The sequence below is a fragment of the Hypanus sabinus genome, chromosome 2 (genome assembly GCF_030144855.1).
Source record: "Hypanus sabinus isolate sHypSab1 chromosome 2, sHypSab1.hap1, whole genome shotgun sequence".
Classification (NCBI taxonomy): Eukaryota; Metazoa; Chordata; class Chondrichthyes; order Myliobatiformes; family Dasyatidae; genus Hypanus; species Hypanus sabinus.
In genome coordinates, this window is record NC_082707.1 from 79,499,943 (window position 1) to 79,513,465 (window position 13,523).

The 13,523-nt window shown below is 41.6% G+C and overlaps 1 protein-coding gene across 3 annotated transcripts in view; it reads left to right on the top strand.

Annotated features, from left to right (window-relative positions):
* The first annotated feature begins 1,124 nt into the window (after positions 1-1,124).
* Positions 1,125-13,523, top strand: part of epha4b (eph receptor A4b) — a 364,912-nt gene continuing 352,513 nt past the window's right edge. For all 3 annotated transcript variants that reach the window (XM_059949034.1, XM_059949040.1, XM_059949041.1), the window contains exon 1: positions 1,125-1,437. In XM_059949034.1, coding sequence (XP_059805017.1) covers positions 1,356-1,437 — 82 coding nt within the window. In that variant the 5' untranslated portion in view covers positions 1,125-1,355. The remainder of the gene's footprint in view (positions 1,438-13,523) is intronic.

Here is a 13,523-nt window from a genome sequence, read left to right on the forward strand (position 1 = left end):
AACGGATGGCAATTCCCAAACCCAGTGTGCATTTAAAACTAAAACTGAAGTCATCTACCTTTCTTCAACCTGACAGCAAGTCATTACAAACCCGATTTTGATACGATTAAGAATGTCAGTTTATTTTACCAATGCTGAACTAACACTTCTCGTCAGCTGTGGCTCTCGCCTCCCAAGGCGTGTAGGCTGTGAATCCAAGTTGCACTCGGAGACGCAAGTGTATTGTATTGCAGTGTTACGGGAGCACCCCCCCCCCCACCAAATCTCCATGTACAGGATTAACTGTTCTTATAATAAAACTCTTTAGGGTTTCATATTGTGCACAGTGCCTTAAAAGTACAAGAGATGTTTTGACCCGAAGAAGAGTTGCGGGTTATCCCAATCCAATATTTATCCCCAATATGTTTCCTGAAAGGGATACTAATAAATGTACGTTGCAGAAGTACACGACAACAGTTCTTTTACGTGCTTTGCTGTAAATTGTGCTGTTGATTGATTTTCTAGACAGACACTGTACGAAGAGTGGATGTGTCTTTAAGTGTCGAGTTGTTACACTAACTCACGGGAAAGCTTCAAGCATAGTTACAGATCCGTTCGGATAGAGATGATCACACACGCACTGCAAGAATTTCCTTAAAGGAACACTGTTCATTTCAAAACAAAAATCCGATGCTAAGATTCAGTCTGCATGCTCTTTCTCTTTAACTATTTTCTGATAATCTAGGAAAGGCACTAAGTATATTGCCGGGTATTTGGTATTTTCCAGAGTTCAACAATAATCTCACAACACAGCCTATCAATTTGTAAATTAATTTAAAATGTTAAGATGTTATCTTGCATTAAAACCATCGGGATGAGGGGAATAGTGAACGATGCATGTTTGATTGACACCCGCACAGAATACAGGAACCGATAAGGAACGCAACACCCAGATATACATATAAAGGTTAGGAATGAAGAGCTATTTATTAAATAATTTACAAGATTACCAATCCGAAAACAATGATTGCATCAAATGTTCATCACAGTACTAAACCATGCACTCTGATCTCTGTTATGTCCCCGTGTAATCCTTATATTTCAACTCAGTTTCACTACGCCCGTGTACTTATCTACCTTCCCCTTATATATGTACTGCGGTTCTGATATCCAGACATCCTGCAGCGTGCCACTGCTGGGGGCAAGGGGGTGTTGTCCCTTTAAGGTGGTAGTCGAGAGGCAGCTCTGTTTGTTGGCGTGTGATTGACAGCCGAGACGTCGCCTCCTTCCGCAGTTCCTCGGCTTCCATCTCTCTCTCTCTTTCTATTAAGCGCTCAATAACTTTAAAGAAGGGATGCAGGCTCTGGCGGTCTAAAATGGCTCTCCACCGATGGATTTACCCTTTGCTCCACTTCATCCTCACCAGCAATGCCGCCCGGAATTACCCAGCTAACGAGGGTAAGTTGTACTTCAGGTGACCTTTGAGGGGGAGAGGAAAAGTTAATGGCATGGGATTTGGTGTTCTTTATCATAAGTTGCAACATAAACCTAACCCATAATTATCGGAGGAAATTTTACACGTTAAATATTTCGCAAGGAATCAGAAAGCGGGTTGAAAACTGGGCTGTGAAACGTCAGTGTCCCCGTGTTGCTTTAAACAGTTTTTTTCTCATTTCGTTGAAAAGCATTAGGCGAACCTGCAGTCTTGGGAATTGGTTGGTAGAACTGAAAGTTTGGGAGAAACTGGTGGAAATAACCATGGGGATGGGGTAAGAAGGTAGTGGTGCCCTTGGGTCATTTCGCTCGAGCGGAGACATAATTAAATAATATTTACCTACACAGTTCCGTGGCTATAGATACCACTTAATAGCATCATCGGGGATCTTGTTAACGATTAGCCTTGTGTTTGCGGCGACAATGCATTTAAATTTGCATGACTGGGAGATTTAGGTCAGTCTGCTTTTTCTCGCAGCGTTATTTGTGATTTGTTCAGTGAAAGTTGTTTGTTAGATTCGAAGTGTTTCATAGGATTAGGAGGATGGCTGTTACAACAATTTGTACCTGGCAGGATGCACTCACTGGGCTAGCGGAGCAACCATCCCGTCTCTCGCCTCTGCCAGCGAGACCGCACAAATGGCGGGCAGACACGAGGTGGCGCTGTTTCTCCCTCGCCCTTTCCCGCAGCTGGCTGGGAATCAATTTTGCAGACTTAATTAGCAAGTTTTTAATATTTTTGATTATTTTTCTCCATTTAAAAGCAACAGTATCTCTGCTTTTAATTTATAAAATATTTTTTAATGTTTTCTCACGCTGCAAACTTTTTTTTATACTTAGTATTTTTGAGAAAGCTGGTTTATTGATGGTGCAGTCAGAGGACTGAGAGAAGCCAGTTCTATCAGCTAGGTAGTGTCTTTAAGACTACGGACCCCATTAATTTTATTGAGAAAAAGAGAACAGATGTATCTCTGATGCCACTTTTGAAAAGAGTCACCTTTCTCCTTTAACAACAACACACACAGAATGCTGGTGGAACACAGCAGGCCAGGCAGCATCTATAGGGAGAAGCGCTGTCGACGTTTCGGGCCAAAACCCTTCGTCAGGACTAACCGAAAAGAAAGATGGCCCTTTCAGTTATTCCTGAAATAACAGGTCGACAGCGCTTCTCCCTATAGATGCTGCCTGGCCTGCTGTGTTCCACCAGCATTTTGTGTGTGTTATTGTTTGAATTTCCAGCATCAGCAGATTTCCTCGTGTTTGACCTTTCTCCTTTACTTACTTTTGTTATATTCCATTCCCCTCTAAAGATGATGGCACTTGTGGAGATTATGCTCCAGGGAATCATTGCCTGCCCTATCACCTAGAGGCTGTTGTTCAGCTTCCTGGTTGGTAGGTCAAGTGAAATGCAATTCTATCTTGCACCTACATTCCAACAGGGGTCACCAGAGAGCACTTGTAACTTTGAAACCTAACTAAATCTTCTATCCCTACTGCTCCAATTAACAAGTTCCAAGTGCTGATGCTAAAGTCAATTATAGTATCCATAATCTCATTATATGGTGAACGTAATAAGATATCTAGCCAGAGGTTTCTTCCTCATAATTTGCTGATTGTACTTGGTTCTTGAATAATACCAGTTGCTCTGCTCTGAATTTTCGGGTGATAAGAAAAGGACAGTGATGCACATGCTTGCTGTTATCATTTACAGTGAATTAACTGTTAGTTTCCAGCAAATCAACCTTTTCTGTGTCAGCTGACGTATTGGGGATGCATCATTTTCCAGGACTAGTACTACTCTACAGCTTTAACCATTTAAAGAAAGGACAGGGCTTGTGAAGGGCCCAATGCCTGATGGAGGAGGAGGTCACTTCCAGGTCAGTCAGGCAAACTCTGAATTCACACTGTCTCATTTATTATCTAATGTTTTAAGGACAGAACTTCATTTTGGGTCAGTTAATCCAAAAAATGAGAACCAGCTTATGGTTGATTTCACCAGGTTTTGACTCATTTCTGTATTGGGACACAGACATTTGCTGGTCCTTGGATTCACAAATGATATCCCAGCATCACTTCCAAATGCCCTGTCCATTTGAGAGTTTAGCAAACAGCAACAGACAGTGAAACTGGGTGGATCACGGTACCACCTTGCACTTTTGTTTGTCTTGTATATGGGGAGAATTCATGGTGTTCCCTGTTACTTTGATGGATTGATGTTACTTTGGAGCTTCACAGCTGAGATGAGATCAGCAGGGATCAGTAGACTAAACATTCTGTGCGGCTTACCGTATTCATACACTTAGTGCAGAAACAAGAGAAAGACTGCAGATGCCAGAAATCCGAGCAACACACACAAGGTTCTGGAGGAACTCAGCAGGCCAAGCAGCATCTATGGGGGGAAAAAAAGTACATTGGATGTTTCGAGCTGCTCTGGAGAAAAGTACGTCAACTGTATGTTTTTTCATAGATGCTGCCTGGCCTGCTGAGTTCCTCCAACATTTTGGGTGTGTTGCTAGTACATTTGTGCATCCAGTCCATTGTCACTTTCAGTACTCAGCCATTTGCAATGAAGACGCTACAACACTTGTAGGCAAACTAAAGCAATGTTACAAAAAATAATTCGGTATAGCATCGTTCACAGCCCACTGAAGCGCAATTCTGGTTCCACACCAGCCACTATGTTCATGCAGCAGGGTTCAATGAATGGCAGTATGATGGGGAGCGGATTGTTTTAGTGAAGACACAAGAGATTGCCAATGCTGGGATCTGAAAGAACAAATAACTCGAACTCACTGGGTCGAGCAGCTTCTGTGGGATGGAGGGAAGTGATTATCAATGTTGACTTCATCAGGGTTTGTGCAGGGTTTGACCCAAAACATTGATAATCCCTGCCCACTCCCCCTTCCCACCCACAGGTCCTGTTGATCCATGGAGTTCCTCCAGCAGGTGGCTCGCTTTAGCGATGTTGCTTGGATAAATATTGGTTGGGTCATCAGAAAAGACTCCTTGTTCTCCAAAACCGTCCACGTGAGAGATAATGTTTAAAATTGGCTGATAAATATTTCAGCCAAGAAATAACACTTTTATCCTATTGAGCTGGAATCTCAACTTGGACTTCAAAGTTCAAAATAAGTTTTATTATCAAATTACATATGTCACCATAAACAACCCTGAGATTCATTTTTGTGTGGGCATACTCAGCAAATCTATAGAATAGTAATTATAACAGGATCAATGAAAGATCAAGCAGATTGCAAACGATGGTTAAAAACTATGCAAACCTAAATAAATATCAATAAATAATGAAAACATGAGATAAAGAGAGCTTGAAAGTGAGATCATAGATTGTTGGAACATTGAATGATGGGCAAGTGAGTGTAGTTATAACCTGGTGATGCGGGTCTTGAAACTCTCGTACCTGCTACAGAATTGCAGCAGTGAGAAGAGAACGTGACCTGGGGTAGGGGTCTCTGATGATGGATGCTGCTTTCCTACGACAGCGTGTCATGTAAATGTACTCAACAGTTGGGAGGGCTTCACCTGTGATATATTGGGCTGAATTCACTATTTTTGTAGGATTTTCTGTTCAAAGGCATTGGTGTTTCCATACCAGTCTGTGATGCAGCCAGTCAATACACTCTCCTCTACACATCTATAGAAGCTCGTCAGTCTTGGACGTCACGCCCAGTCTCTGCAAGCACAAGAAAGTAGAGACGCTGCCGTGCTTGCTTTGCAAATGCACTTGCACACTGGGTCCAGGACAGGTCTTCTGAAGTAGTAACAGCCAGGAATTTAAAGTTGCTAACCCTCTCCACCTCTGATCCTCCGATGAGAACTGGTTCATAGACTTCAAATGCAGTATCAGCATCAATTGTTCAAATGGATAACTATGAATGTTTCTTAATGGTTCTGTTACATAGTAATGAATTAAAGAACTGGCCTTGTGTGCTCATATCTGGTCTTTACTAATGATACTCTTTTCGTGTTTTGTTATTGAGTCTCATGGCTAAAGAAAAACCTTGCATATCATGACACAGGAAGCCATTCAAACTAGATCATTTTCCTTGCATAGCTATCCAATTTTCACTCTTTATTTCTCTCTCCTCCCACAATCTATTCTCTCATGTATGGCCATCAACTCCCCTGTGACTCATTTATCACTTACCTCCACTGAAGGGTAATTTGCTGATTTATCGCCATATGGGAGGCAACCATAACACTGGGGAGATACATGTGACCACACAGAAAACCCAGGATCAAACCTGGGTGTCTGCAACAACTGCACTTCTGTGCTACCTGAGTTTTATCTTCCTGCAGTTGCCTTTAATATGAGCTACTGCTCTGCCTGGCCTCAATGTTCCCACTTGCCACTATCTGTCGAATTTAACTGAGGGGGCAGGGAGGTAGATGTTTCAGGAGCACATAGCATAGTTTGTCAGTGGTACACCCTTTCAGCTGAAACTGAGTGAGGGGAAAATATCCTCAAGTAAAGGACTGTTGTTCCCTGCAGACCATTATTGGTAAAAGTTCAAATTCTGTCAAGAGAAAACACTGAATTTTGCATGTCCATATGAGGTTGGAAGGAGAGTGTGAGAAAGGACTGAAGGTGGAGGAAGAGCTGAGAGCTTTCTGGAAAGTTGTTAGCTTTGTCCTGCCTGATCAGTTGGCTCCAGATTCCATGGGAATCCAATTGGCCGTTGTCACCCTGCTGTGGATTTTTGCTGGCATTAAACCTGAAGGAGGTTTGGTTGGGTGGGGGAAGTTGGAAAGCAGAAGGAAGAGGAATGGAAATAAAATAAATATATAGCGACAGTCACCGGGTGCTGAGGAATGACTTTGTACTGTGATTCCACTCAGTGCAGGGACAAGTACTGCAGCCCTTTGTCATGGTCATTGGAAAAATGCATTGCCGTTCTTGTGGCTGGTAACTTATTTCTCTTCAGCTCAGCACAGGTGGAAGTGATGGACTCTTGAAGAGAAATACTGCTGTTTGTGAATACATGAGGATCATCGCACACTTCACTGTTCAGTGATCAGCAGCTCTTTGTACATCTCCAATTTGGTCATGACTGCATTAAGAGATGAGGAAGGGCAGCTGCTGCTAAGGACAACGTTTATGTGGTTACATTCACTGCCCTGTGACACAAGTACAAGTATTACGGTTTTCCCTGGAGTGAAGCAAGCTGAAGGGTGACCTTCCAGTGGCTTAGGAAATCATAAAGGACACAGATAAGGTGGATAGTAACAGTCTTTTCCCCCATGGCATAGGAATCTAAAGCTGGAGGGCATGGGTTTAAGTTGATAGGGGAAAGATTTAAGGGGGACCTAAGGGACTAAACAATATTTAAAAGATGCTCATATGTTCATGCATAAGCAATGTTTGGAGAGATATGGGCCAAATAAAGGCACATGGGACTAGCTCAGGAATATATTTCAGCAGCATGGAGGAGTTGGGTTGAAGAACCTGTTTTCATGCTGTGTAATTCTTTGAATCTGTAATTTCATAGGCATAGCTTACGTGACCACCAGTAATCCAGCAACTTTATCAGCCCCTCTCACTCCCTAGAAATTGTTACAGGTTGTCAATATCCTGTACATTCACAGTGAGCCGTACAGTACTCTACCTTACTTGTTGCACTGTGTACTCAGTGGTGCATTCTCCAGGGGATAGCCATAGTCCTGGATTTGCAATGCATTCACATTCCAGGCCCTGTGAACATTATCATATTATACAATAACTCCAGCCATGGAGTCTGAGACGTCACATGGAAATGTTCCTTCGATCCAATTTAGATTCTAAGTGAACCCCAATTTTATTCTTCCCACTTGCACATCAATTTCCTCCAGATTCTTCCAATCACCTTCACACTAAGGGTAATTGGCACTAGCTAATTCACGTATGAACCCACTGTTTTGGGATGTGGAATGAAACTGGAGCACCTGGAGGAAACCCACACAGTCTCTGAGAACATGCAAATGCCACACAGACAAAGGTCAAGGTTGAACCTGGGTCTTTGGTGCCGTGTGGCAGCGGATTACGAGCTGGACCACTGTGCTGCTGAGGACCAAAACATTCTGCCTCACCTTTATTCCTCCACTTTAGTGCCAACTGCTTGTAACTAGCCTGAGTGAGTGATGATTCTTCTTGGCAAACTACATTTGGGAGATGAGGTCCTTATGTCCTAGTTCAACACTTAGGTAAAGCCTCTGCTCACATGGATATTGGGGGAATTTTTTTTTCTATTTTGCTCCTTACTTCACAAAATGACCTTGTTTCAGGGATTTTATGCCTATCCTGATGGACACTCAGTGGCCACTTGATTAGGTAGACCTATATATCTTGTTAATGCAATTATCTAATCAGCCAATCATATGACAGTAACTCAATATGTAAAATCATGCAGACATGGTCAAGAGACTCATTTGTTGCTCAGACTAAGCATCAGATTAGAGAAGAAATGTGATCTAAGTGACTTTGACATTGGAATGATTCTGGTGCCGGATGGTATGGCTTGAGTATCTCTGAAACTGCTTTTCTCCTGGGATTTTCATGCAACGATCTCTAAAGTTTACAGAGAAGGGTCCGAAAAACAAAATTAAAAAAACTGTCTAGTGAGCGGCAGTTTTGTTGGCGAAAATGCCTTGTTAATGAGAGAGGTCAGAGTGGCTCATGTGGCTTACGTAACACAGCACAATTTCCCAATGAATGAACAGGAAAATTGTTATCCAGCATCTAATGGGGTGAGGTTTGTGGTTAATTATTGGTCTTCAGTACAAAATGCAGATCAGCTTCTTCCAGTTGCACACCATCCCTAGTTTAAAAATGCCCAACTTAGGAAACGACTATATAAGAACGATATCCCATAGCATTATTAAATTCAAAATTCTAGTGTATTTACATAGTTCATGCCTATGTATGTAGAACTGTTTTCCTCTCTCTATATTTTCAATCATGTTCTTTCTTATCCCTCTTGCGTGATTCTGTTGCTATTCATTACAAAATTGTGGAGGTGTGGTCATCATATTGACTGATTTTTGTCTGACTTGTGCACAAAAATGAATTATGGCTGTCTGTAAAACTGAAACCCATTCATTATCTGGGATGGTCCAGAAACACACTTTGTTCTGTAAGACAGAGAAAATGTAATGTTGATTTCAAATGCATTTTTGAAAAAAAAAGTCAGGCTGCGGTTGATATATATTGTGCCAGGTAGTAGAAATCAGCCCATGTCCAACACTCAATATTAGAAGTGCTCTAAATTCTGATATATACTGTTTATTTAAGTGGCTCCCTTATGAATAGAAATATTGTATTTGATAAAAACCACAAATTTTGCTGTAATGTGTTTTCTGTTCACCTTCTAAAGACTGAATTAAGGACTCAATCAAAGTATTGAAAGAAGTACTGAGTTGCTTGGGCCAGTGGCAGCAGATGTGTTCAGAGTGGGACTGGAACCATAAGAACTGCCAGTGTAGGTTTTCGTGGCCAGGTACAGATCAAACAGTCATGCTTGCCCATGCCACCCAGAAGATTACTTCAGTGTCATTCAGTGGTGTTACTTTCTTCTTTGCTCAGTGATCAATCACAGCAGTTTGATAGAGCTGGAGGTTTGGAATAGTTAGGAACGATGAATGCCAAGGTTAATACAAAAAACAAACATGGACCTAGGGCTTCAGTTAGCAGCTGTGTTAAGAATGCGTTGTTGTGCTAAAAATGGAGGAGGTGTTCCAGGGTAGATCGGTGATTCTGTTCAGTGACGTGGATCAGAAAGATCCAAGCATTCATTCTGGACTGATCCACCGTGCAGTAGCATTACAGTACCAATGATCCATGGCATAGTACACTTTACTGTACCAGTGACCCAGGTTCAATTCCCACTGCTGCCTGTACATCCTACCTGTGGCTGCATGAGTTTCCTCCAGGTACTCCAGTTTCATCCCACAGTCCAAAGACCTACTGGTTGGTAGGTTAATTGGTCATTGTAAATAGTTCTGTGAATAGGCTGGGATTAACTTGGGTGTTGCTGGGCGGCATGTCTCAAAGGGCCAGAATGGCCTATTCTGCACTGCATCTCAAAAAATAAATCTAGAGTGATTATGGAGGTGTTTTATAAGGAGTAGAAAATGAAGTCAGGATTTCAATTTCTGATCTTGCCAAAAATTCCCGAGTATAAAACATAACGAGCAACAAGGAAGATGCTGGAGGAGTTGCGAGATCAGGCTGCTTCAGTGAAGGAAAATGGACAGTCAACGTTTTGGGTTGAGGCCCTTCATCATTCTAAAGGTCTTGCCAAAATGTCGATTGTCCATTTCCCTCCATTGGTGCTGAGCATCTGTAGTCTCTTGTCTCCTTCCTGGAACAGATCAGCTGGAAGTGAGCATTTATTCTTTACCCACCTTAGCCACCCAAGGAAATAGCTCAACAAGGAGGCAGGATGTTGATTTAAAAGGGCATTTCAGGCAAGAGTCTGCATTCTCCCAATCCTGAAGGCACTGGCAGTTGTTAGGAGTCGGATCTGTCGGATCTGTCAACTAATCAGATAGCTTCAGTTGAAGAACAGTGACTGGAAAAGAGAGAGAGAGAGAATGAGCACAAGTAAATGTGCTAGATTAATACTCATTCAGTCAGGATCTTTTTGCTCAGTTCAGATTTCTAATCTTCTCTGTATTTTGCTTTTGGATGCTTTAAAGTCCACTTCAGTGGTTTAATGCAATCTTCAATCTGGAACCTCTGATTGTACAAACTTCTTACATACACAATGAAGCATCAGATCAGATATTTTTTAATATTGCAGTGGGACTTAAACGCACAGTGGTGAGCCTGCAGAAAACAATCTAATCCATATACACAATGTTCCTCCATTCACCGTGAACATAAACATCAGAACTTCATTGATCAGATCGGCAGCTATGCAACAGCAGGTTAGGAAATATCCTTTCACTCCTTGGGACTGAGTTTGAGTGAAACTCGGACTGATTGAATTCTTTTCTCAGCTGCTAACAGTGGCTTTACAGATTACAAGTGAAATGAGTTCAGGCAGTTTCAATTCATTCCCCAATGAACACTCTATAGAAAATATTAATCCAATAGTAATTAGCTCTAATTGGATGACTCTGTGCCTGTAAAGGACGTCCTGCTGTGGAAAATGGAAATTCTTTGCTTAGGGCTGACTAACAGGTCTAGTTTTATAAATGAATTTGACCTGCATTGTGACCCATAAGTTTTCAAACGTATTTATGAATATGTTTATAATATAACTGGAATGGCATCTTCTTTGCAGGACATGAAGTGGGTTCGGTCTTCATTGATTCCCTTTTTGAGTAATTGGGAGCCTTTGAATTTGGGACAGGTGTTCTAACTTTGAGAGCGGGTGAAGCAGGTGGACTAAATGCTTAGCTTGACATTCAATGACGCCTGCTTGAGCCCTGGGAATCTTCTAATAAGTTTAGCTAGAACGAGCAATTTGAGAGGGGATGCAAAAGAACAGAGTTTAAGATGAACAACTGGTCCCTACATTTGAAAGGTCAGCTTCAGTTGGCACCTTTGATTCTGAGTGAGAAAATTAAAAGTTCAAGTTCCAGTTTGGTGCTTTGAAGGCAAAATCTAAGTTGATGCTTAATTGCAGTTCTAAGCAATGCTGTATTATCAGAGAGGAAGCTCTAAGTAAGGCCTTAAATCATTTGCCTCCACAAAATCCATGAATGATCCCCTGAATGCACTACATTCAGTCTCTGTCATTCCTTTGTGTTCATCAGATGTGTGGAAGCTTGCTACAACAACTTGCTCTCCATATTGTACTGCCCGGGCTTGAGTATCTAGATAGCTCAACTGCAATGTCCGTGGTTGGCTCTGACTGGCGGAGGCCTTACTGCAGAGTGGGAGCTGCTGCCTGAGCTTGTCCTTTAAGCAACATTGCTAAGCAGATTACTGATTACTTACACATCGCTGTTTGTGAAAGTGTGCCATATTGAAACTGACCATCATGTTGCGGCATTGGAACAGTGACTGTACTCGGTAATCCCACCCACCCTGAATATTCCCTCTTTTCCCTCGCTGATTGGGCAGAGGATACAAAAGCCTGAAAGCACGTATCACCAGGGTCATGGACGTTTTCCGTCCTGCTGTTCCAGACTATTGGATGCAATAAAATGGTCTCCAGACCTCACGATCTACATCATTATCATCTCGCTCCATTTTGTTCACATGCACTGCACTTTTTCTGTACTGTGACACTCTATATTCAGCATTGTTTTACCTCAATGCCCACGTGTGATATATTGATCTGCATGCAAACAAGTTTTTTTTTTACTTTACTGTGGTAACTATAGTAATGATAAAGCAATTTATTAAAATGTTCTTGTGTCTGTGGTAGTGGAGGTCTTGTTTCATACTGATGCACCATCAATAACTCACTCTGAGACGTAAGGAGAGATATTGGCTTTTATTGACTGAAGAAGGAACCAGCAGTGAGTGACCATCATATTACATCCTGGAGACTGAGGCAGAGGATCAGACCTTGATCGCCTTTATACAGGGGCCTGTGGGAGGAGCCACAGGAGCAGTCAGAAGGGGGCATGTCCAGACAGGCACATAGTTCACCACACATACCATAAAACCAAAAAGCTTGTGCATGGAGATTGGCTGGTAGGTCACTGCATTTTCTGTATTGCATGTTTTAATTTCACTTGAAAACTCAATGCACTCCGAGTCATCTTCTCTAGCCCTCTGTATGTCAAGCAACACACAAAAAATGTTGGAGGAGCTCAGCACGATGGAAGTGGATTAAGCAGTCAACGTTTTGGGCCGAGACCCTTCTTCAAGTGTTGCCTGACCCTGCTGATCTCCTCCGGGCATTTTGTGGGTGCTCCTTTGGATTTTCAACAACTGCAAACTTGTTGTGTTTATGATTGTCACACCTCTGTTTTTTCTGGATTATTATACGAAATGTCTTGAGTCTGCAGAAGCTTCTGATAATACGCAGGAAGTGCTCAGATACTCTGCTGGAAGTTTTGATAATGGTTGGTTGATGCAAAGTATGGGTAACTCCTAAAGAACAGGGGCTCATCATCACTGAAGAGGAGGCTGCCTGACTAAAGGGGCACTCGCTCTGCCTGCTGAAATTTGGCAGAAATGTACTTGTGGAGTATTACCCCAATTTGCCCTTTGCCCTCATTAGTAAACTTTGCTAATTTTCCTATCTCCATTTTGTCTGCCAACCTGCAAGTGTGTTTGAAGGAAAGGCTTTTCTGTGTGTAAAGCCTGTTCAGCATTGTGCACAATGCCCTGGGCTTGTATTTCGTTGTTTTGCCATTTGGATTATGGAGGAATGATTATGCAATGGGCCATATGGAGTTTGAATAATGTAGACTAAAATGTTAAATTAATGTCCTGGAGCTCCATATGTTTATCTGACGGGAGGTTTAGAAGAAACTGCAGAACATTGGGATTAATGGGAAATCTAAATTTCTTTTGGATATGGCCTGTGAGGAATGTTTCCCCTGATGTAAAGCAGCAGGCAAAATACATTAAAGATAAAACAAAAGGCTCCTGGAAATCTAAACAAAATAGCTTTAAAAGATTCATTTATTCAATTTTTTATTCAACTATTTTGCAATGTTTTTACATCTGGTTCTTCCTTTCTTTCCATTCTTAATTCGCTAAAGCTGGTAGCTGTCCAATAAAGTTAAAATGAGAGGGAAAGGAAATGTGTGTTAAATTGAAAAAAATTTAAAAAAAATTCGTAAGATGATACACAGAAAATAGGAGATATTCAAACAAAAGGCAATTGGAATACAAAGGAAATCTTTCTCAGGAAAAGAACAGATTGTTTTAATGGAAGTATTGGTAATGAACTTGTATATATGCTGAAAAGTTTAACTTCATAGCTTGAGATTTTCTTTCACTGATTAAATTCTGAACCCAGTTGCATTCTTTATATTCATGGATACCTTCTACAACATAGACACTGAGTCATGACATTTTGACATGACAGTTATGACATTTCATAAGTCATGAAATGCATTATGTATTTTGCATACATAATGACCTG